The 25285-nt window shown below is 38.4% G+C and overlaps 1 protein-coding gene across 20 annotated transcripts in view; it reads left to right on the top strand.

Moving 5' to 3' along the window:
• Nucleotides 1-19991, top strand: part of ATP2B2 (ATPase plasma membrane Ca2+ transporting 2) — a 658100-nt gene extending 638109 nt beyond the window's left edge. For 11 of the 20 annotated variants that reach the window (XM_077325701.1, XM_077325700.1, XM_077325703.1 and 8 more), the window contains one exon: nt 18284-19991. In XM_077325701.1, coding sequence (XP_077181816.1) covers nt 18284-18592 — 309 coding nt within the window. In that variant the 3' untranslated portion in view covers nt 18593-19991. Of the gene's footprint in view, nt 1-4863; nt 5036-12894; nt 12951-18283 lie in introns of those variants that run through there. The other 9 variants (XM_077325706.1, XM_077325709.1, XM_077325711.1 and 6 more) reach the window with 5 other exon arrangements.
• Nucleotides 19992-25285: the final 5294 nt, after the last annotated feature.

Genomic DNA, 25285 nt, shown 5'->3' with positions numbered 1-25285 from the left:
CCCCAGCAGCAACCTCCCACCACTTTCTCTGTTTCTATTAAAAAAGCAGTCTTGTGCATTACAATGCAGCAGCGTTGTAACACAATAAACTCTGGTTTTTACAAAATAACATACAGTATCTTGTGGGGGAAGGTGGGGAGGTGACTGAGGACACAGAATGCTGGAATGAAGGGGCACAATTAAAAGAAAGGTGCATGCAGGCACCATTTTTTTCAAGCCATCTGTGAATTAGATGATGCTCCTGAGAAGGCTTGGGGGGAGGAGTTAGATGCACAGCTGATGGAAGAAGGCACTGCTTGGGCACCTTTCCCACAGGATGGGGAGAAGAAGAGAAGAAAATGACAAGGCAAGGGGCATGCCCAAACAACTCAAAATGGCAGGCATGAAGGAAATGTACACATTTCTGCATTGGGCAGCCCCAAATAAGATTCTGACTTGAATGATAAAATCACTGTAACCCTGAATTCTCAAAACATGTGGTAAGTCAGATGGCAATTCAAGACTGCACCTGAACCAGTGAATTTTAATGCAGAAATGGAAAGAAAAGCTGGCCATTTAAAAATGCAAATCTGAATGTTATTGCTAGTGCAGAAACAGTATATGTTGCATTTCTTTATGCTGGCTGATATGTTAAATACTGTTTTAGACATTAATGCTGTTCTGATTTCTGTTTCTATTTTTTACTGCGTAGGTTTATAAAACTGTTAGATAAACATGAAAAACATTCATTGTTTTAGATTTTCGATAATCAAAATGTGTATTCTAAGTACAATAAGTACAATAAGTAAAATAATTCTAAGTGTGCTCGACGTAATGCCAGAGAGCTATAACATCATGCCTTATCATGGCAGAAAGAGCTGTCATTGATTGCAGACTTAATTGCTATCCTAAACCATATGGTAGCTGTGTTAAGTATGGTAGGACTACTTTGGTTTTCACTTAATATTGAGTTCAATAGGAGAATGTATATCGTTGCCTGTGTTGCAACTGAGGTAATATTAACTGAGGTAATATTACACCAGCACCATAAGAGGCATGAGCGGAGGAATCCAGATTCTGACTAAAACCTGCTGTACCCTGGCATGTCCTTATCACTATCTTAGGATAGTAACTAAGTTACAAGCTGACATTGGGTTTACACTAACACGGAATGTCTAGATTTATCAGCATATGTCCCTGTTATGTTAGCATGGAACTTAATTACTATCTTAAGTAGTTTACAGACTAACAGAATTAAACAGTGTGTTTGTTTAGTAGATGCCTTAGGACTGCATTGATATTGCTGTCATAATATAGCTCAGCCTTTCTCAGCTTTTCTTCCATTGAGAAATCCCTGAAACATTCTTCAGGCTTTGAGAAAGCCCAGAAGTGGCATTATCATGCAGAATATGATTGGGAAACAAAGCTTTATACACACCCAACTGGAGCCCCTCCCATTCCCATCCCCTTCAGTCTCACTCATTGACCATTTTGGGATGGGAGGGCAAGTCAACATGGCCATATATGGTCATATCACCCAAAAGATGTTTAACAAATTTTAAAACGTAACTAATTCCCACCCATTCGGGAAGCCTTTGTAGGGCCATCAAGAACTCCCAGGGTTTCATGAAACTCTGGTTGAGAAAGCCTGATATAGATGAATGTAGCATTAATTAATTATTTTCTAGTTTAATTTGGTTTAATTTGTGCAGTCATTCTTGTAATCTCTTCTTATGTTGTACCTATTTACTTGAAAAAAACACAAAACCAAAGAAGATACTTTTGGCACTTTAAAAATGGATAGATTTAATGAAGTTTAAACTTTATCATATGTTCTATCCCATGAAATAATGTTAGGATTAATTATTTGTATCTTCTAAGAATGGCATGTCCATAGTCGGCTCTTAACCAGGAGTCATAAGTACTCTTTCATTGTCTCTATTGGAGAGTGTGCCACAATTCTACATTACTTAGAATTGATTCTGTATTAAAAACTATAATGTAAGAAGGCTTATTTCATAATGTTAAAAAGCGAGTATCCTGAATAACATGATTGCAATTTATTTGAACCAATACGGGTTCATCAAAATTAAGTTTTCATGGCCTTATGTATGGATTTGTCATACTATATAGCGGAAGTTTATGGCCTATTGATTACAGAGGGGTAGAAAGTCTTTTGCAGCCTAGATAAACAGGAGTCTTCTGGCACTTTAAAATACAACCTGCTGGAAATTTGTTGAAGAAGACTTGAAAATGTGGAGCTAACTTTGATTTGGAGCCAAGAGTCAATGCTTTTGGCATTCCTGTTCAAGGTCATTTTAGTAGGTCTACAACCTCAAGAGGGATCTCTGTGTTTCAGAAGAAAGTGTTGTCATCTATCCTGTTATATTTTAATACTCCTTGGGAATCCACCTACTTGTAGCTTCCTATACTTTGGTTTGGATATGCTAGCAGCTGTTATTTTGAGAAAGAGCATTTCTTCACTGTCTCACATCCCTGAGTTTTCCTGTAGGTTCCTAAATTGTTTATTTTTCTCTGAAAATTAACAAAAATTTACTTCAGCATAAACACTGAGGGAGTAGAGCTTTTGAAGATGTGCCACTTTAAGGTACTACAATACTCCTGTCTAGAAGCTGAGGCCCAAATTAAACATAAATAATTTTTTGTGATTCCTTGAATGCAGTTGATACTGGCAAGGATCCCAACTTAATTCATGCAGCTGGTTCCCAAGACCTTCCTCAGAGTAATCCACAGTATTGCTGTAACAAGCCACATAATCAACTTTCAATGGTACAACAAAATGGCTGTAGGTTCAATATTCAATTGATTAGAAGAAGAAGAGTTTGTTTTCTCTATCTTTTTTCTACTAGAAGGAGTCTCAAATCGGCTTACAGTCACTTCCCTTTCCTCTCCCCACAACAGACACCCTGTGAAGTAGGTGAGGCTGAGAGAGCCCTGATATTACTGCTCAGTCAGAACAGCTTTATCAGTGCTGTGGCGAGCCCAAGATCACCCAGCTTGGCTGCATGTGGGGGAACAGAGAATCAACCAGGCTCGCCAGATTAGAAGTCCACACTCCTAACCACTACATCAACATGAGCCTCAACGTTTGTTGAGTTTATGGTTTGTTTACATCCTCATTTTAAATAATGAGTGGAAAGACATGATACCACACTTGATTTACTCATATTTCTACTAATAGGGTTATTTATGTGTAGAGAGCCAGTGTGGTATCGTGGCTAAGAGTGGTAAACTCTGAGCTGGAAAACTGGATTTGATCCCCTACTCCTCAACATAAAACCTGCTGGGTGACCTTGGACCAGGCATAATCCTCTCAAAACTCTCTCAACATTACCTACCACACAAGGTGCCTGTTGTAGAGAGACAAAAGGAGATGGTAAACAACTTTGAGACCACTTGGAGAAAAGTGGATTATAAAACTCAGCTCATCTTCTTTTCTTGAGATTTCATAGACTAGTTGTATGAAGTAATTTTTTCTACAATATTAATATATTTATATTTATATTCACCTAATTCCTTCTAGATTGTTAAACAACTACCATTTGGCTCTATTCAAATTTATTTTACGTTTTTCTGTGATTGGCTTGCAGTCAGCATGCCATAGTGACTAGAATGACCCTTAACAACAAACAGAAAGATTTCTGAAAGATTTCTCTTATTCTTTCTCAACTGAACATATCTGATATTTCTAATAATAAAATTTGTGGCATGGTATTTACTGATCTTTGTATCCAAGAAACATGGCATGTAAGGATTAGTCCAAATAGTGAGTGCAAATCCCCCTCTCTGGGAGTAGAGGCAGGAGCCTCTGGTTGCAGACTTTGGATAGCAAATTGGCAGATTTTTAAAATATATATATTTTAAACATGGGGGAAATGAGATTTTGACTGGTGTTCCTGACAGACAAAGTTGTAAATTATTTGTAGATGAAACATATTTTAAAAAAAAAACTTCTAAGCTTTCACATTGTTCTATATAAGAAACTTAGAGGATCAAAATTTACTATTTTAATGCTGTTAAAAGCTAATATGAAGTCATGATTACAGATATTTATTAATCAAAAACTTTTGTTCTGTCAGTCTACTTTAATGTTTAATGATATATCTATAAAACTTTGCAAGTGAATGCATTTCCCCTTCCACTTTGAATAAAATCTACACAAAAGAAATAATATATGTACAAGGTTGGATTCTGTATTACTGTGAATGGAGCAAGCGAGTGGAAATGATCTTTACTGCCTCCCCCCTGCAGTCCCTAAGGCCACCTGATGAGTCAGGAGCATGTGACATGAATGAAAAACCCAGGAAAAAATCCATAGAAATTTCCATTCACAACTCAAGCTCAAATTCTTATGTGCCTTGCGCAAAAAGAAGCAAGGGAGCAGTTTCTGCCACCTGGCTTCAGTTTTGTAAACCACATCTCATGTTGTTCTCATGAACCCTTAAAAGTATCTTCTCAGTAGGTTTAGGGGGACTGCAGTATGGAGGGGGAAGTGGCAAAAATCATTTGCATGAATTCATTCTAGTTCTAGTATAGATCCAACCCTTTAGTCTGTAGGAATGTCTGGAACATAACAAGGCAGGGCCAGCCCAGCCCTTGAATGGCACAGTCCTGGCGACATTGTTCTCCTCACCATAACCATTTGGAATCTACTGTAATAAATTGGCACGGTTGTGATGGTGCTTCATAACTAGCCCTACACAGAAACTGCTTGTCTATGGTTCTCCATTTTTAAAGTAACTGTCATTAACTGAAATTTCATTTGTATGAGCAGCTGAAAATGACTAAAAATATTATTCCTGTCAGTTGCAAAGCTTGTATCCTTTCCTCAAGCAACTTGTCTCATTCTTTCCTCCATTGCAGATCGAAGTAGTCAATACTTTCAAGAGTGGCACTTCCTTTCAGGGAGCTCTCAGGAGACAATCCTCCGTCACCAGCCAGAACCAGGATGTAACCAATATTTCTAGCCCTAGCCACGTTTCGTTATCCAATGCTCTTTCCTCTCCTACCAGCACACCTGCTGCGGCAGCTGGGCGTGAGTGTGTATTCTTAATGCATCTGATTACAGAGATGCCAATTTACGAGGCAGTCATTCAGGAAGGATTGAGACACTGAATCCCTTTTTCTCACCCCTTACATTAAGTCACCTAGCTAGAATATTTGCAAAAGTTGGGGGATTTGGAAGCACTTTTCTTTACAGATCCTCATTCTTTCTAACATATTTGTCAATAGCTGCCCTTAAGGTCTGAATGGCAATCTCTTCACAAGTTAAACTGTCTCTCAATGACACATCTCTGAATTGTTTGTATGCTCATATTTCTCCTAAAACTTTTCAAACTACTTTTACTATTGTCTCAACTTTCTAAGGATGCTTTTCTCTATAGACCATCAAGATAAGACCTCTACTCATACATGTAGTAGGATGCAAAATGATTCACAAATACACCCAAGTGTGTATTTATTTACAAATATTTATTTACAAAATTATTTAGTTACAAAATCTTGTCCTTCAGCCCCCGTCAGGGACATCAAGACAGCTAATAGAGTTACAAAGTTTAATAAAGAGACATCCTAAGAACTATTAAAATCAAACAAACACCTCTTCTGAACAATTAAAACCAAGTTAATATACAGACAATATGTAAAATTTAAGTTCATAAAAAGAACAATTGAAAAGAGCAGGAAAAGAGGATCACTGAGGACATTGAAATGAAAAAGTCTTCACCACACTGGTGGAAGATGGCTACAAAAAGTCCCACTCCCTGGTTGCCACCCACCTAATCTCAGAGGATACCTAAAGCAAGACTTTGTAAGATGACCATAACAGTTAGGTTTCTAAGGGGATAGGCAGTCCTTCAGATTTATTTATTTATTACATTTGTATACCACTCTCTCCTAAGGCTCAGGGCAGTTCATATGGAATGTAAACAAGAACAACACATCAAATGTGGTAATTATAATGAATGAAACGTAACAACAATAATAATAACAATAAAAAGATAAAATAACATTCTGAGTAAACAATCTAACAGACCAATGGTTGGTCAGATCCATCGTATGGGTTCAAGGAATGGAGGTTTGGGAGTCGACCTCAACCAAATGCCTGGTGGAAAAGCTCCCTTCTGCAGGTCCTGCAGAACTGTTTTAGTTCTGTTAGGGCCCTGATCTCTCAGAGCTCGTTTCAACAGGTGGAGGCCAGGACAGAGAAGGCTCTGGCCTTGGCTGAGGTCAAATTGACTTCCTTGGGGACAGGGATCACTAGTCCCAAACCATATAGGACTTTAGAGGGAACATCAGCACCTTTAGTTGAAGCCAGAAACAAAACAGGAGCCAGTGTAGATGGGCCAAAGCTGGAATTCTTTAGTCCCTGTGGTCCACTCCAGTCAACATCCTGGCTGCTGCATGCTGCATCAGCTGAAATTCCTGAGCATTTTAAAAGGGCAGCCCTATGTAGACTGCACTGCAGAAATCTAGCTATAACCATGGCATGCACCCCAGTGCCCAGATCTTTAATACCCAGGAAAGGCTGCAGCTGGTTCACCAGGCAAAGCTGGTAAAAGGCACTCTGAGCAAGAGCTGCCACCTGTTTATCCAGCAGTAGACCTGGGTCCAAGAACACCCACCCACCCTGACTACCTGTTCCTTCAAAGTGAGTGCAGCCCTATCCAAAATAGGTATCTATATCCACTATGTTTGCAAGAGCAGGGTGGATACACTGATCTTCTTGTATAAATATTCCAGCTCTGGAAAAATTGATTTCTAGAAATGCAGACCCATGTGGGCCAATAGATGTGCACTGGATACCTGCCATGGGGGATAAGGGTAAATTTACTCTCTCCTCCCTCTTTCATTAGCACAGCTCTAGTAACAACAAGATGTAAGGAGGGCTATTTCATAGCCTCACCACTCTTCACTGCAGTTTGCCAACTGTATGGCTACTATACAGTAAGGATCCTGCAACCCCAGGGAATCAGTTTCCCCAAGTTTGGAATGGGCTGCTAAATGTAAATAAAAGTAATAAAGACCCAAGCTTATCAGTCCTTTCGATTAACAGATTGGTAGCTCACGCCCCGTGCCCTAGTATATTCTTTCTCCAAACGGGGGGGGGGGCTAAAAAATTACTGGAATAATGGAAATGATTTTCCTATGCATCATCCCTAAATTATTCCAACAGTTGAGTGTCAACAGATACCAGTCTAGTGTTTTTATTACTTGCTTCAATAGGGAAAACGTGGACATGTTCATGTTTTCTCTATCAGAATAACTATCAGCTGTAAGGATGATTCACAGAGAAAACGGCACAAGGGAAAAGCTTAAGATTCCTCTCCCAGCAACGCTATCCCATTGAAATTCATACTTTTCTGTATCTGTTCTTAGAAGAAGAAGAAGAAGAGTTGGTTCTTATATGCTGCTTTTCCCTACCCGAAGGAGGCTCAAAGCGGCTTACAGTCACCTTCCCTTTCCTCTCCCCACAACAGACACCCTGTGTGGTGGGTGAGGCTGAGAGAGCCCTGATATCACTGCTCGGTCAGAACAGTTTTATCAGTGCCGTGGCAAGCCCAAGGTCACCCAGCTGGCTGCATGTGGGGGAGTGCAGAATCGAACCTGGCATGCCAGATTAGAAGTCCGCACTCCTAACCACTACACCAAACTGGCTCTCTTAGTAGAACTGTAAAGACACAAAAGGTCCATGCACAGAATTCCAGTATTTTGTCTTGTTATGATGGCAGGGAAAACGTGGAAGCTTGCAAAATCTTCTGCTTTTGATACCTGAACTTTTCCTGTCCTTCACATATATTAAGATCACAGTGCCTAGGATGTTTCATGAAGCACCTTGGGACCTGAGTAATCACTGGACTTTTTTGTACTATTAAGATTTTGTTTTTGAGGGATAAGATTACTGGTGTCTCAAAGTGGGTGTCCCTATTCTAACCCAAAGCTTCTATAAAATTCCAAAGCATTAGTCTCCCCCCCCCCCCCGCCCCACAGAATACTTCCAGCCAATCTCCTTTGGAGACAGACCACAGACAGCTGAAGTTCTCTTTTCCTCTTCCTTTATGGTGGTGGTCGAACCCTTCTGTTCTCTGCAAGTACTATGCTGGGAAAATAGAGCGCAGTGGCACCTTATTCAGGGGACTGTAGAATGCACCCTTTGGGTTCTTTAGTGGCCAGGTCACACCCTGAGTTACCTTTGGTGTCAATTGTTGAAAAACAGGCGCCCCAGATCCTCCAAAACATTCCCCATAGGAAATAAAAGTCTGTGAAGGTACCTACTTACACATTATGAAAGGAAACAGACCACAACGCTAAAGTATAACGAAGGCAGAGTTTTCAGTGGAAATTTAAAAAAATATATTGTCGCTGTTGCTGCAAGAATAAGAAAACGAAGTGAGCGTAGACTGCTCCCCCCCCCCCCCCATACTGTGGCCTGCTGGAGCTCTCCTGCTGACAGCTGCTTGACTCTCACTTTAGGAAGCAGTAGAGAGAAGTGCAGCTGCAGAGAGAGAGAGAGAGAGAGAGAGACCAGCTTTAGGGGGTCTGTAAAACTGAAGCCTTTTGTTCATTCTGCTTGAGACTTGGATGAGGGGTCTTTAGTCTAGAGGGAGGACTGTGGCATGTGCAAATTTGATGCCATTGCTTTCACAAACAGCAGCCTCAGACCCTGATACATATTTCCCATTGAAAACAATGTTCCTGAATTCTGAAACCTGACAATCTACATGGATTTGAATTTCCAATCCTATTGAAAAATAAGCAATCACATTGGAATCTCAAATTCTAGTGAAAAATAAGCAATCACAATAGCACCCCCCCCCCCCAGAAAAAAAAAGCCTGGCTCAAAATTATAAGACATTTTTCTTTATAATGTATACCCCTACAAGCTAAGTCACTGTCAGGTGGCCAATTTGTTTGCCTTGGCACCCGTATTGCTTTTACAATTTCTATGAAGGACAGTTGTTGCATTCATCATTATGTGATTCCTATCACTGCAATCCTAAGCAGGGGTATCCTCTTCTAAGGCCATTGAAATGAATGGTTTTAAAAGTAGATTCAAATGAGTAGCTGTGTTAGTCTGAAGTAGCGCAATAAAATCAGAGTCCAGTAGCACCTTTAAGACCAACAAAGATTTATTCAAGGCGTGAGCTTTCGAGTGCAAGCACCATTCGTCAGACTATGATCTTCTTACACGACAGGGAATATATAGCAAAAATCAATTCTGTTACATCAGTATACTGTGTCACAACCAAATACAGCCAATGATAATCCTTTGTCAAAACAGCCAATCAATCCCCTAGAATTCAGTGTACTTTACAAAGAGAACCCAAAATGCTGCTATTAGAGATCAAAGGCTATCACCTCCACATATGTTGCTTGCTCCATACTTTTAAAAGTGTGTGACTATGCATGCACAAGAAAGCTGAAACCCAGAATTAAACTTAGTTGATCTTAACTTAAACTTTGTTTATGACTGTAGATTCAGGTTGATAGCCATGTTGGTCTGAAGCAACAGAACAAAATTTGAATCCAGTGGCACCTTTAATGCCAACAAGGTTTTATTCAAGGTAGAAGCTCTCATGTACAGGCACTGTACCTGAAGAAGTATATATACCTCAAATAAAACATTTTTGGTCTTAATGGTGCCACTGGACTCAAATTTTGTTTAGGATTGTTCTGTTAATTACACTAAACTTTACAAAATAATTACACATCAGAGATTTTTATTCTGTTTTGACTTATTTACCTCGTTAAAATCAATGAATGAAGGTTGGATCTTTTCCAAGCTACACCAAATCAGATGCTCCAGAATTTTTTTCCAGAAGGCAGGCAGGGACCAGCATACAAGAAATTGAATAATGAAAGCTACATACACTGTCCCCTTGAACTAACATCACTGCGATTGTTATGTGTGCTGTGGCTGGCATTGGAGGCTAACTCTACTTACACGCTCAGAATTGTTAATATATACTTCTACCCACATGTCTTTTTTCTACCAATCCCATCATCTCTTTTATCATTCTATCACATTAAAAACTGAGAAACCTGTATGTTGTTCTCAAAAATCCAATTAAATAGGTATTAGTTTACATTTGAACATTTTAAGAGCTAAATTTTAAAAAATGTGGCACTTCTGTAAAGCTTTTTGGTTAAGGGTTTGGTTATACAAAGATATATATATATATATGTATGAGAAGTGGAAATGAACAGCTGAGTAAAATTTATTTTGTTTTGTTTTTTTATTAAACTGGTTTTGAATATATTGCTCTCTCTGCAGCCTGCGTTCCAAGTGGGCATATAACTGGAATAATACCCATACATATCAATGTTTACTTGACTCTGACAATCCCTTTTTGAAGAATTGTGCTTGTTCTGCTGTGGTATGCAATCAAGCAAAAAGGAAGCCACTACAACAAAAAAGCAAAGCTCAAAAAGAGAATTGTGGAGAATCAGTACCATAATTAAATACAAAAATTCTGAAGTATAATGTAAAAAGACTCTTGACATTCATTCTTAACAGAAATATTTCAAGCCTGTGTGTTGCTATTTATTTTATGACCACTGAGGAAGACAATTGTTTAAATGTGTTTGGTCTTTTATCTAAGCTTCATAGATAAAAGGGGCATTTGGCATTTAGTTAAACTTGCACATTATTTTTAGTGTTCTTGTATTTGAAATGTATATGGATTAATCCATAAGGTTAGAATTAATTTCAGAGTATATTTATATTATACTTCAGGAATTCTATATTTTTGTATGGTATTGTTTCTCTGCTTTTTGTAACATGTATGCTTAAGACATAATATATGCAAATAGTGTGAGCATGCATCATCCCAGAATCCCCACCAAATGTAGAGGAACTACAGTAAGTTTGGAAGAATATGAACTTGTCCTTATGTCATAAGTCTAAACACAACACATTATCCTTTGTCTGCCATGCTGTCACGTTAACAGTACTTCAATTCCTGCATTTGCTTTATTTTCCTTTTAAAATAGGTTCAGATAATTGAAAAATACTGAAGGCCATACAGACGCCTCAAGGTTACCTAAAGGCTACCAGCTTGTCCCACTTCAAGTTTCTAACTCCCATCACTGCTCAGAAGGCCAGTGGGAGGAAAAAAATAGAAAAATCACTGCAATATATAATTTCCGGTACAAACCTGCAAATAGACATCACATGTCAATTCTATCGGCTTGCAGCCTGCATAAATTCATTTGTCTGTAGAGAGGACATGTGTTTCCATGGATTGAGGGGGTTCTGGTGTGGTAACACAGTTGAAAGCCGTGGGTTTGCAAGCTTCCTGCAAGAGACTCTTCCCACGTTTGCCTGCTGTCTCTTCATGGCTTTTTGCCTCACAATGGCCCATTATGCACGGAGGGGAAGGTCCGCATTTGGGGTGGAATGGCATCGCCTAAAATCACTGATAACACACGGCACCGGCTGCAACTGGCCGCAGATTCGGTGCATGTTGCTGAAAAAGCCGGGTTAGCGAAACACGGAAGAAAGCGGAGCTTCCGGGCGACCAGGGCGCAACCAGAAGCAGCATAATCAGTTACTCTGGGTTTTGCCGCCGTTGCATCCCGTGCGTAAGCAGTTTGCTTCGCGTCTTCCCCCTCTGCGCTTTTCATGTGACCCGAAATCGCTGTTTCGGCGGCCGTGCATAATAGGCCAATGAGGCAGCAAGGGTGAACAACCCGCATTTCTCCCCCTGCTCTTTAGCTTGTCAATCACCACAAGCTATTGATCCCATCATAATGGTTGTTTTGAGGACTCAAACTCCCCCCTCCTAAGCCCTGAAATTAATTGCTATGGGGAAACACTAGAATATTTTTTTTAAACTAACACATTCGCATAACCACAGGATCATGCCACAACAATGAAACATTCCCCCCTTAGATCTCTTTTCAGGATTCTCATAATAGTCTCTCTATTTCCCAGTACATTTTTGATAGGCTGGCCATGGGAACTGGACCCCAATTGTGCATTCACAGTAATGATTTAAAACACAGAGCATGGATGCCAAGCTAATAGGAAGAGAGCAGCTTCATTAAATGCCTCTCCCCCTCTTTCCCCATTCGTACCCCGCCACAAGAAAACACATGCAGAAATGTGTTTTGGCTGCCCAATAACAAAATTACCCAGCACAGTGAGGATAATATTTTGTTTTTATGGAGGGCACATAGCTTTGCAGTCCTGCAGCAATGTGGACCACATCATTTAAAAAAAAAACTCAATCCAGAAATGGAGAGGGGAGGGCAGGTGCAAGGGTGAGCAAAATGCTACAGGGACTATTGTACATTTGTCCCTTCACAAAGGCTTGCCCCTGTTTGCTTTCTGGATCACAGTGCAGCAAGAAGTGGCAAATCATGATTTTGCAATTTTCCTCATCTTGAAGCAAATCTGGGGAAAACTCATGCCAGCCTCTTGAGAGCTCCGGTCTGCTGCTGATGTCATGTGGAAGCTGCACTAAAAACCACAAGCAACAAGAGGATATCTAGGAGCAAATTCCTCATGCAGAATCAGTCCAGGTGTCACTAATCACAGAAACTGCGGTGGCTATACATATTGTGATCTCATTTCAGGAGTTGTATGCTAATGCTCCTAAGATATTCATATAAGGACATCAGAAAACATGATGTCCTTCAATTTTTTCAGTATTCTGAACATACTTCTGAATGGGGAAAACCAGGACCCAGTAATTCAGCATCAGACTTGCCTTTGTATAACCACAACCCTAATCAAAAACAGCATCAGTTAACTCTAAGAGTTGGCATCTCTTGGCAAAGCTTTGTTTTATAAACTAATCTCCTTACTGTCATTTCTATAGAATTGAATTATTTGCTTTTGCAGTGCCCTACTCTTTACTTTCTGAATATTAAATGTGTTTGTTTTCCCAGAGGGCTAGAGATCACTGGACAAAAGGGTTCAGCAGGAGAGAGTGAAATAAAAAGAGGTTGTGAGTCTTTAACCTTGAGCCTGACATGAATGTGAACCAAACTCCAGATACTTGGCTTATATGAAGCCAGGTAAACATTCGAGTATAAGCCCATATGCTACCTACTATCTAACATCTGTTGACCTGAAAACTACGTATTTAAGTGGCGCTATTGTACTTAAGAGTGGTATTCTAGACATCATCAGATTTCTTTTTTTTTTTCCAATGGTGATCCAAATCTGCAGTATCTAAAAACTAGATTTTTCTTTTTTTGCCTGATGCAAATATCTTTATGAAATATGAAATAACTTTCAGGGTGGGGCAAATGGAAATACTTTTTATTACAGCTACAGAGAAGAAAGAAGTGGAAACTTATAAGTTATGTCAAAATGTCTTGAAGTGTTGTCCCCTACCCTACCCAAAGTCCTTTGTTAAGAACAGTTCATTCTTTCTGTTGCATCCATTACTGTGAGAAAAGGGAGCTGTACCTCATTGTTTGTCACACCTTGGCATTGTCCATTCATAAACACAATCCATTACACGATTGCCATGTAGTTGCAGTATATTTCTGGTCTGTCCACCATATATACATATGATAAGAGTAAAATTAACACTTGAACAATAATGTAGATTCCTTTTAAACTTTAGGTCAGAAATGTATAGTCTAGTACTTTTACTCAAACAAGTCTCAGTTCAGTGCTCTTGTTAATTTGCATAATTTATATATTTCCTTTAAAACAGTGCTAGGGGGTCTTAATGTTGATGATTTCTGAGCAAAACATAAAGACAGAGACAGCTAAAAATATATATATAAACTGTAACGCAGAATGGCATGTGCTTGTTCACTTTCTCAGAAGGCTTACCCATAGAATCCCCAAATTGTAGCTTAACCTCCACAGGTAAACTGCATGTGCATCATCCTGTTGCTGGTTTGAGCAGGAACATTGTTTTCCACACTCTAAGTGTAGTTATGGTTCTAAAACTATAACAAATTGTCAAATATATTTTCTTTGAAAAGAAGAAGAAGAGTTGGTTCTTATATGCCGCTTTTCCCTACCCGAAGGAGGCTCAAAGCAGCTTACAGTCGCCTTCCCATTCCTCTCCCCACAACAGACACCCTGTGGGGTGGGTGAGGCTGAGAGAGCCCTGATATCACTGCCCGGTCAGAACAGTTTTATCAGTGCCGTGGCGAGCCCAAGGTCACCCAGCTGGTTGCATGTGGGGGAGTGCAGAATCGAACCCAGCATGCCAGATTAGAAGTCCGCACTCCTAACCACTACACCAAACTGGCTCTCAAAGGGGAGGGGAGGTCTACAGCTGCCTCTTCCTGGCATTCTTGACCTGTTCCTGCTCCGAAGGGGGAAACAGTGACATCAGTGGTGATCATAGTTACTTCTGGGGCAAACCTGTTAGTTACGTAGGGTATTTCTAAGAATGGCTGGAAACTATGGTTTTCCTCGAACACAGATTCCTACATCACAGATTTCCCCATGAAGTGGTGTTGAGATACCGCCAATGCCTCCATCCCCAACATTCCCACTGGTTTCCAAGCTCAGCCCAGCAACCCTAGGAAGACCCTATTATCTTTTTCTGATTTCTTGGTTGATTATCCATGAGAAGAAACACTGATATGAATGGAGGACACATCCTTCCTGATAAACTATATAATCCTAAACATAGGATTTTATAGGTTAATGATAGAGAGCTGATAGGCTCTATGGTTAAACTTATGGAACTGGGCCTAACCTGCCAGAGAGGAAAATCATTGGATTGTTTTCAGCAAACTCCAGCCCAGTCAGAATCTCAGAATATAAATACTTTTATAACAAATAAAGTCAAAGTATTAATGCTTTAAATTTCCTATGAAATGCATGTAGGAGATCTATGCTTCTAAAACACAGTTTTATGCACAGAGTTTTCACAGTTGCCTTCTCTCACATACAATCTCACTCTGAGTTGGGATGTTAGTTTTTGGACTGTGCTTTGTCTCTTTAAGAACTAAAATTGACAGATTCACTTGGCAAAACTTAATTCAAGATGCAGGCTTGTAAAACCAGGATTAAGGTTAGACTTAACCGCTGAATGTTTTAGATATTCAGAGCAATGAATTCATAAGGCCATGAACATTCCTTCTGAAGCATGCTTTTCTTTCTCTCTGTCCTTTTCTGAGCTCTCTAACTACCTGTTCAAGGCATTCTTTACTGCTGCATGTCAGCAATGGGGTGGTCAAAGCAAAAAGACAGATTGGATTTTTTAATCATAAATATTTCACAAAGCAGAGCCTACTGGAGTGTATACTGAGTAGGGCAAACAAATCTTGTTGCAGGAAAGGGGCTTTGAGAGAGAAAGTGAAAACTTTACATACACACCCTTTGTTTTTGTTTTGTTTGCACTGTTTCAGTGCTGCTTACAATTCTAATGGACAGCTACTTTGACATCTTTTTTTGTTTTGTTTAGATAACTATCCCTGATTCCTAGTAACAATGCCCTCATCATGCACAGTTGGGGTTGACTACATGCTGAAATCATTTAAGGCAGTTGAAACTAAGCTAGGTCAGCGTGTGAAGATATGACCCTCGCTGCTGTTTCAGCCTGTCAAAACTGTCTGCCCATTTGATACCACAGCTATTACAAAGAAGTGCTTCATAAATAATAATAATAGTAGTAGATTTTTTAAATAAAATGGCACAATTGTTGTAGCTGATTTGGTTTGTGAAGAGACTCACCTGGTTGCAAAGCACAGGGTGAGAGAGGTGAACCACTTACGTATGTGTCAGGGAATACATTGCCTCTACTTTGTAAACCCCAGTTCCTAACAATAATTAACCCCAAGAGATTATCAAATGAGGGCTGCATTTTATGGCAGAGGAAGAAATGTTTGCTAAAGTGCAATACTCTTGTTTCAGTTCTGCAATAATAACTTCTGTCCGAATAACGATATTGCCATTCTGGCTGCTAAGAAGCTGTCCCTAACTACTTGATTCTAAGCATGTTTGAGCAGTAGGAAATGCCAATATTTAGTGGGACTCACGTTCAAGTAGGCATGTTTAGGATTTCAGCCTAAGAGTGATACCTAATCACCTGGAACTGGATGCTAAGAGCCACTTAAGAGCTTACTGCATGATGACTCCTAACAACATGAAGCAGTCACCACTAATGCCTTGGAAACCCAAAGAGGTGGGGACATAACACTAGGTATATCATAGTGCAAGGGGTTAAAAGCTAATGTCTTCTCCATTTAATACAGCTGCCATATGGCAAAGTTGTCAAAAGTTTCAAAGTCATTTGTTATCACTTTCTCCATTATGGTGGTAGGAAGTGCCATCCAGCCATGCTGAATTAAGATGACCTCTTAAGAGTTTTCAAGGCAAGAGAGGTTTAGAGGTGATTTGCCATTGCTTATCTCTGTGTTGCAACCCTTTATTTCCTTGGTGGCCTCCCATCGACTGCTTCTGCATTGGAGGCTTCACACCAGACTGCAGGCTGGAGTCTTAGACAGGGCAGGTTGCCCTGCCTCTTTCTGCTTCCACACAGGGGAGCATTTGGCCTGGTGTACCTTGTTCGCTCTGGATTTGTATTCCTATATGGGAGCCAGGGCAGCAAAGTTCCCAGTGCAAAAATGGTCATCAAAATATTAATCAGGGCCAACTCTGCTTAGCTTCTGAGATCTGATGAATTTGGTCTAGCTTGGCCATTAAGGGCAGAGCTCCATTGTGCCATCTTAAAAAAAAATCTAATTGAATCTACTTTTGCCGAGGTAGAAATGGATTCACAGAGACTTCTTTCAGAATTTTTAGCAATTCTCTTGCAGATTTTTCTAATATACCTTGGAGTTTGGGGGTTCAGGATCTTGTTTTGAGGAGGATTTACAAATTTTGGACATGTTAGGCATGACAGTTTCCATCCAATGAGGCCTAACCAGCACACATGCTAGCCAGTGGAATACTTGCAACAGTTCTGCCACAAGCATGCACTAGTGGTATCTCATTCTGATTAGCATTAATCATTCATTATTAAGGAACCAAACAAAAGATCAACAACCCCAGAATTCATTCTGAGTCACAATACATCTCCCAAGAGTTGACATATTTGCCATTCTGTTTATTTCTCTATGGATCTCCTCTTCAGAAATTCTGTCTTTTCTCACTAGTAACATTTAAGAGAAACTCTTAAGAATATACTCAGGATGCTCTCCTATTTCAGTGCTGGTGAAATTAACAGCCCTTTCCTGACCCAGCAGCCCCTTCTTCAGCTCTTGCACCTAATGGCAGGGCAGAGTAAATTAGTATGATGTCATAACATCTTACTGAAGAGCTCCTTTGGTTGGCTTTCCCTCTTGTTCTGTGGTTCAAAGAGCAAAGGATACAAATATCTTGGTGTAATCAAATGGACATAATTCAAGTACTGCAGAAGAGGCATAAAATGTTCACAATTTTGAGACACAGAAAATTAAGGAGTTTTATTTGTAACTCATTTATATGAAACCCAGTAACCACTGTATGATTTTCTAGTGTTACTTGCTTATTAATAAGGTTTTCTGTTTATTTTTTTAATGGCTAGAACAGTGGGTCTATACTCGAGTGTTTACCTCACATATGCATGAAGGCAAAATAAAAACAAAAGTTTGATCAACAAATACATGTTCACATTATCCAGGCTTCCAAGTGTAGTTGTTGTGTGCCAGTTAGCTGTGTTTGTGATAGTTGTGACTTTTTTCTAAATAGCATGTTTTTTGCTTAAATATTTTGTTTGCTTGGCTTTTTGTGTGCTCCTGGCTGCTTCATTTAGGACTTGCTTTTAAAAAACAGACACATTTTCTGTTCTTCCATTTGGCTCCTGTGTCTGTCTCTCATACCTATCCATCCAACTGTGTCTGTTTTATGCTTTCTTGTTTGAGATGTGTGATTTGTTTTGTGTTTTTTTTCCTCCCTATACAAATAAGGCTTTTCAAATAAGACATAATAAGCTTTCTAACTTATTCACGGCAAAACTATCAACATGCATGGTTCTACATTTGCATTGGAATTAACATGGCTTGTCTTTTACTAGGATGTCTTTCATGAGCTGATGTTCGCTTTCTTTAAACAATGCTTCCCATCAGTTTTCTGATGGCCTTAAACTCATACGGTTTTAACATTGCAGTTGATTCAGACACTCAAAATGCACAAAACTGGGCCATTTGTTTATGCATTTAGCATCCAGAGACTATGGACTACAGCTGCCTGCTCTGCCGTAACCATACGCAACATTTTCTCACCCCCTTCCCCAAGAATCACTGTATGAGAGTTTGCAAGGACAGCTCGCACTGACATTTCTCCTGTTGTTTCTCCCCCCCCCGCCCCCCACTTCAGATCCGCGTCGTGAAGGCATTCCGTAGCTCTCTCTATGAAGGTTTAGAAAAACCAGAATCTAGAACATCCATTCACAACTTTATGACTCATCCTGAATTTAGGATAGAAGATTCCCAGCCCCATATTCCTCTCATTGATGACACAGAACTAGAAGACCCTGCGCTCAAGCAAAACCCAAGTCCACCGTCTTCGCTGAACAAGAACAACAGTGCTATCGACAGTGGAATAAACCTTACAACTGACACAAGTAAATCAGCTACCTCTTCGAGTCCAGGAAGCCCGATTCATAGCCTGGAGACATCACTTTAGCTGAAAACGTCACTGCAAAAATATTATATAAATATTAATATATACATAGAAAATATGTATAAACAATGCTGGCTGAGAAGCTGTTTGAACTCCTATCTGCTTTGAAAAAAAGGAACGAAAACTAATCATTGATCATGGTGATTTGGGGGAAAGAATGAATGGCTGATTTATATATTCCTTTCTTGTGGCCCTGCAGAAAACAAAACAAAATGAAAACAATACCAATGCCCTCCTGCATGAATGTACTGTCCACTTCCAGCTCTCCCTTCTTTTTATTCCTTAAGCAGGAAATGCAAAGGACTTCTTTGAGGCTATTTATCCAATTCACTGGTCTGTGAGTTTTTTTATTTTAATGCTTGTGTGGCATGGACTCAGTTGTATAGATTAATTTAAATAACTTTTTGAAGTTGCAAAGCTTAACTTGCACAGTAGATTTGCACCAGTTGGACAGAGGAACCTAATAAGCATTTATGAGACTATATAGAGAGATATATACATATAAATATATACATGATTATAACTATACATGTGTATATATCCATTATATATATATATATATATATATATATATATATATATATATATATATATATATATATATATATATATATATATATATATTTCTTTGTTGGCATGTTGCCTTTTCTGCTCAAATTGCTCTATTTTAACTTATTTATGTCCTAAAAATAAAGAATGTAATTTGTTTACAGACCTGTAGATAATATCCTTAACTATTTGTAGGATTAAGACAGCACTTCCTGCCGAGATAATATACAAATTGCTCAATTCCATGAAAATTTCTGTAATATGGCACCCTGGATGTTTTATTACAACTGTGATCTGATTTTGCCTGTTAGGTTTTCGGGGTTTTTTTAAATGTAGATAATGCTAGCAGATAACAAAAGAAGCCAAAATATAACATACTGGATGTAGCATTGTGATCCCATAGAGAAGGCAATGAAACAGAATGGCTTCCTTTGTTTTAAATACAAATTTAAATGATCAGGTTTTTTGCTCTCTCTTTCTCTCTTTTTTAACAAATTGTTTGACCTTGTTTTGATGCAATACTCAATGACTAGGCCATTTCCTTATTTAAGTGTACTGCAATGGCTTCTTAAACATATATTTTTTAAAAAAATAAAGCTCAGTGAAGTTACTGAATATCAGCTCAAAAATAAGTTATATTTGGCTATGTATGAAGATGAAACTAGTATTGAAATACAGTGTGCTGATTCTTTTCTAATAGAATGTTAGGAATTTATTTCTTGCAATATATGGGCTGTTAGCATTTTGGATGAGAACCACTACGGTTTGTTGCTTTGACTTTTTTTTTTAAAGATATCATTTTCTGCACTATGTAGAACTGAATGAAACTTTACGAAATGTATACTGAAATGTGCTTTGTGTGATTATTTTTAAACCAAGCTTGTCTTCCTATAGTCACATTAGTATATATTAGACAAATTGCCTATTTTGCCTTTCCCCCCGATGTATTGTACTTTTGATAAGAAAAGCCATTGTGAACATCTGTAAATCTGTTGGATGAGTGCTTTTTTAAAAAAAAGAAAAATTTCAAGATGGTAACAGCCCTGGTAACTTAAAAGCATCTATAACTCTTAGGTCAACCACTTGAATGCTAAGCACTTTGTGGGTCACAGATTTTTTCATAAATGACTTTTGTATTTAATACAAGGTTTGCTTCAAGACTTTTCAGCTTACAATCTTTTCCATAAACTTGTACAGTACAAAAGGACATTTTGATTAATAGTATCAATGATGCCAGAAAATTTTGAGGTGGGGGAGTCTGGGTCCTTTTAATTAGCTCAAAAACTTCACTTGCTGTTCTATTATCTACTGTTTTAAAGTTGGTTAATAAGATGGAACAACTCTGCAGCCTGAAGAATTATTCCAAGCCAGAAACTCTTCCTACAAGATGAGATTCCTGGCCAAACTGCAATTTGAAATGACTAATGTTCATCATGACTATTCAACCAGGTAATGCTCTAGCCAGCTTGAATTGCCAGCTTCTGGACTTTTAAAAGATGCTTTAAGTGTCTTTTGGCTCCACATGGCTCACTCTGATCCAGACGTCTGGCTGAACAGTAAACCTTCCCAGGCTTGCACAATCCTCTGTTCTACAAACAGTGTTAGGCGTTTCTTAGCTCTGAAAGCTAGCATGAAAACCCCACTGAGCTGAGTTCAGCTTATTCGTAGAATGTTAGTAAGGGCCCACTTTGCATTGCAAATGACTAACTTTTGTGTAATACTGAGGTTCTATATTTTACTTGAGATTCCACATTTCAGGAAGAAGAAGAAAAAAAGCCTGTATACTGGGGAAGCATGTAGCTTTGGACTCAAGCAACTATAACATTCTTAGTACTGGAAGCTTTTTTTGTTTTTGACATCTTATTATGGATGGTTTGCTTTTTATTTATTTTTTCACAAAGACTTTTCTTGCTTTCATTTCATTTATGTGTGTGTGCAGTGCACATTGTAAGACAGTTTCTTAATGACCAGTAAGGAACATTTTGCAAACTTGAAAAAAACTGTTTAAAAGGAACAAACACTTTATTCTGTGTATATATAGAAAAAGAAAATGAAATAGTATATACACAAACTGTGATGCCTAGGAAACGTCGGCTTCTGTCAATAGAAACCGTGCATTATGTACATGATAAATGACTATTTTTTAAGAAAGAAAGAAATGACATATAATGACCTTTCAACTTCAGGTTGTTCATCATATTTCCTTTCTTTATTGCCTGGCCTCTCTATGACAGAAATAATGGATCAAAAAACCAAAATGATCTATATGTTGAGATTCACTGCAATTACATACAATGCTTGCTTCCTACGTGCTGTACCTAAAAGCATGAGGTTTGTGGGGAACAATATAGCAGTACATTTGGCAATCCATTCATTAGGGGTTATTATTCATCTGTTTTTATGAATTTTTTAAAATCTAGAAAATAATTGTAAATAAAGAACCTACTGTCTCTGTTCATTTAATACTATGCAAAAGGTTATGCTTTCTATTGTTCCTACAGTGTGATGCTGGAATGTTTGTGGTTTCAAAAACAAGAACACACAAAAGTAAAACATGTGATGTACATTATTTTATAGTTTGAAACAAATGATACCGCTTTACTCTTGCTGCTTACTGTCTGATAAATACCTCCTGGCAGGAGCACAAGTGGAATTGAAAAAAAAATAAATTCACAAAGCAGCATGAACAAAATAAAAGCTTGAATATAACATCCTTCATTATTTCCATTTTCAGTCAATACAACACGCTATCCACTAGTATACTTGATAGAAGACAGTCATAAATATTGTTGGGAGTTGACACACTGAAGGTTTGGGGTCAATATTTTATTAAAAACTTTTCATATATTGATTATATTACAGTGGTGGTGCTCTGAGTTTGACACAGACTATCTCAAGAAAAAGATACTTGTGGGGAGGCATATGAGGGTTTGGGGGGGGGCGTATTTGGTTGAGTGTGGACAAGTGGATTTTCCAAGTGGTGACTAATCACAACATGTGTATCAGCTGAGGAAGGTCTTTGATTTAATTCATGTGAGACCACACGGATGACTAAACTTCATTGGGCTTGCCAAGGGGTGGGGGTTAGTATAAGTCAGAGGTGATAAAATGTATGGGGAAAGAGACATCTGTAAGCAGCCTCTGCTCAGTTATGAGAGGCCACTTATTTCGTTTTCCCTAAACTGGCACAATTTGCTCTTCCTCCCTTGATAAAATAGATGCAGTCTCTCATATTCTTTTTGAATGACTCTCATACTCCAGCCTAAGATGTCACTTCATTTTATCATGGATGGTGGATTTCTACGATTCTACTCCTAGCAGGTCTTGTTCCTACTCTCAGATCAAAATCCTCTTTGGATGTTGTAATTTTTTTGTACTCCTTTTGTTCTTTGGGAAACAAATATAGATTACAAAAGAAATTTCCAATTGTCATATAGCTCAAGGCATTGAGCCATTAAAGCTTTTGTTAGACAAAAGAAAGGGAGGGAGGAATTGTAATACACCTGATCACAAAACTTGAAGAAGGAATGTAGCAAAATTATCCATTCCATTTGGGAAGATAATACATGAAATAAATCTACATTGAACCATTAGGCACAGTGAAAGTTTTTTTTTCTGAGTGACAGAATTGATGGGAAAATCATTCTCATTAATAACTGCAATGAATTTGTATTCATACATCCACAGTAGCTGTAATACTGATATTGAGCTAACATGACAGTTATCTGTCCATTTTGATTTTACCTTTTTGGACTTAGCCCATCATAATTATTATAAATAAATACATAAATTCAAATTCTTAGCAGATAGTTGCATTTTCACTTTTCAAAATGTGAAATTATTATTGGGGGAAGGAGGTCAAATTGTATATTAAGTCACAATCCCTGTGGGAAACTAGACACAATAGCTAGAGTCTTTTAAGCCCTATGTTTTTCAGATATCCAAAGTAGCTTAACAGTCAAACTCTAAAAAAGGCATCTATTATTATTTAAATTCTTACTTTTACAGACCTTATTTGGTAATAGAATATATAGAATGAAAGTTGCTGAAAATCTACATGGTGTATTTTAATCCAGTTATTCCCACCCAGCAACCGTGCCAGTCTATAAGACCTTTCAGAGAATTTTTCCACAAATAAAATTTGCTTTCTGGAGGTCCTTACTAATTAGTTATGACAATGTCTTTGGAGAACAAATCCAGTTGCAAATGAAGGAACCAACCTATAATAAAATTAAAAAATATATATGTATATATGAAGATGATGTATATTGAATCAGACTCTTCATCTCATCAGAGTAAGTATTGTTTATTTGGGTTGACAGCAGCTCTTCAGGATCTCAGGTGTTTATCCTCACCTATTAACTGAATCCTTGTATATAAATGCTGGGGATTGCACCTGGAAGTTTCTTAATGCCAAGCAGATGCTCTGTCACTAAGCCACAGCCCCTGCTTGGGGCTGTGGCTTAGTGGTAGAACATTTTGTCATTCATTTCTGTATTGGTTAATAAGAATTATCTCCTGCTACTTTCTATTTTAGAGTGTGAACAGGTCTGAAGAAAGGTGTTCAGCTTACAAAAGGAGAACATACTTATATCTTTTCGCTGTAACAGTTAAGTTCATTGAAATCAGCATAATCCCTTTCAGAAGTCTAGTACTTATTTTGTCCCTTTTCAAGAATGAAGCTAGAAAGCCAGTTTGGTGTAGTGGTTAGGAGCGCAGACTTCTAATCTGGTGAGCTGGGTTTGATTCCCTGCTCACCCACATGCAGCCAGCTGGGTGACCTTGGGATCACAACAGCACTGATAAAGCTGTTCTGACTGAGCAGTAATATCAGGGCTCTCTCAGCCTCACCCACCTCACAGGGTGTCTGTTGTGGGGAGAGGGAAGAGAAGGCAATTGTAACTCACTTTGAGACTCCTGGTAGAGAAAAGTAGAATATAAGAACCAACTCTTCTTATTTCATAAATATTGCTATTCATTTAGAAAATGTGCCACCTCTCTGGAAAATATGCACAAGCTGGTTTAAAAAGTAAAATATAAAATCATAGACCAGCACAAATATACTTAAAATTAAGAAATTATTGAAAGCCTAGAAAGAATAGCCATGCAGTATTGAAATGAAGCAATTACTCTGTCATTTGGTATTCAGTTGATATTTATTGTTTTACCAATATAATTTATCTTCTGTTTTAATTCTGTTAATTTCATTCAAATTGTCAAATGCTTTATTAAAAACATACTTGGCAATACCTGAAAATGAAAAATTGATTTCTGATTTGCAAAAGCAAATCATTATACTTAAACCCAAGTTCACATACACATATGCAAACATCCAGATAGAAAACAATGCCCAATCCTACACTTGAAATCCCATGAAAAATTTAAATCATATTCCAAGTTTCAGAAATTGATTTTGATAAAATGTGTTTTGGAAGAGTAGTAAAAGGCATCCCTGTTGTGCTCATGCAACACACAGAATTATTTGCAGGAAGTCCCTATGGCTGTGAAGATTTCAGTTGTTTAGACATAGCTGACATAATTGTATTCTGAATTGGAACACAGACTTAGGTATTTAACTTTGCCTTAAAAGGTAAAGGTACAGGTATCCCCTGTGCAAGCACCGAGTCATGTCTGACCCTTGGGGTGACGTCCTCTAGCGTTTTCATGGCAGACTCAATACGGGGTGGTTTGCCAGTGCCTTCCCCACTTTGCCTTACCATTCTTTTATCAGAAATTATATTATGTTCATGATCACTTGAAAGCCAGCAGCTGATTGAGTTCAGGGCTGATGAAAATGTCTCCATCACTTGTTGACCAAGGTTAGTACACATAATTTCTGCCATTTTCTTGACTCCTGTTTCCTGGTTTCTCTGGCCTTCTTGAGCTGTGTGGAACTTTAAGATAATGAAGTATATTATTTCTTTGTCTTTTTGCAGTTTGTCACAGCTTGAACAGGTGTCAAGTACAGGATTCTGGGACTTGAACACTCATCTTTTCCCAGGTAATTAGGCTTAATAATGACCATCTGAAAGTATGTCATTGGGAGATTACCACTTTGAAAGCTTGGGTGTCCTAAAAGCGTTTTTGTAACTTCTCCATTTATTTCTGTGGAGCTTTCTACATTGTGTCTTTTGCTCTTGGATACTT

Source organism: Paroedura picta, chromosome 3 (genome assembly GCF_049243985.1).
Source record: "Paroedura picta isolate Pp20150507F chromosome 3, Ppicta_v3.0, whole genome shotgun sequence".
Classification (NCBI taxonomy): Eukaryota; Metazoa; Chordata; class Lepidosauria; order Squamata; family Gekkonidae; genus Paroedura; species Paroedura picta.
This window is presented reverse-complemented; position numbering and strand designations above follow the sequence as displayed.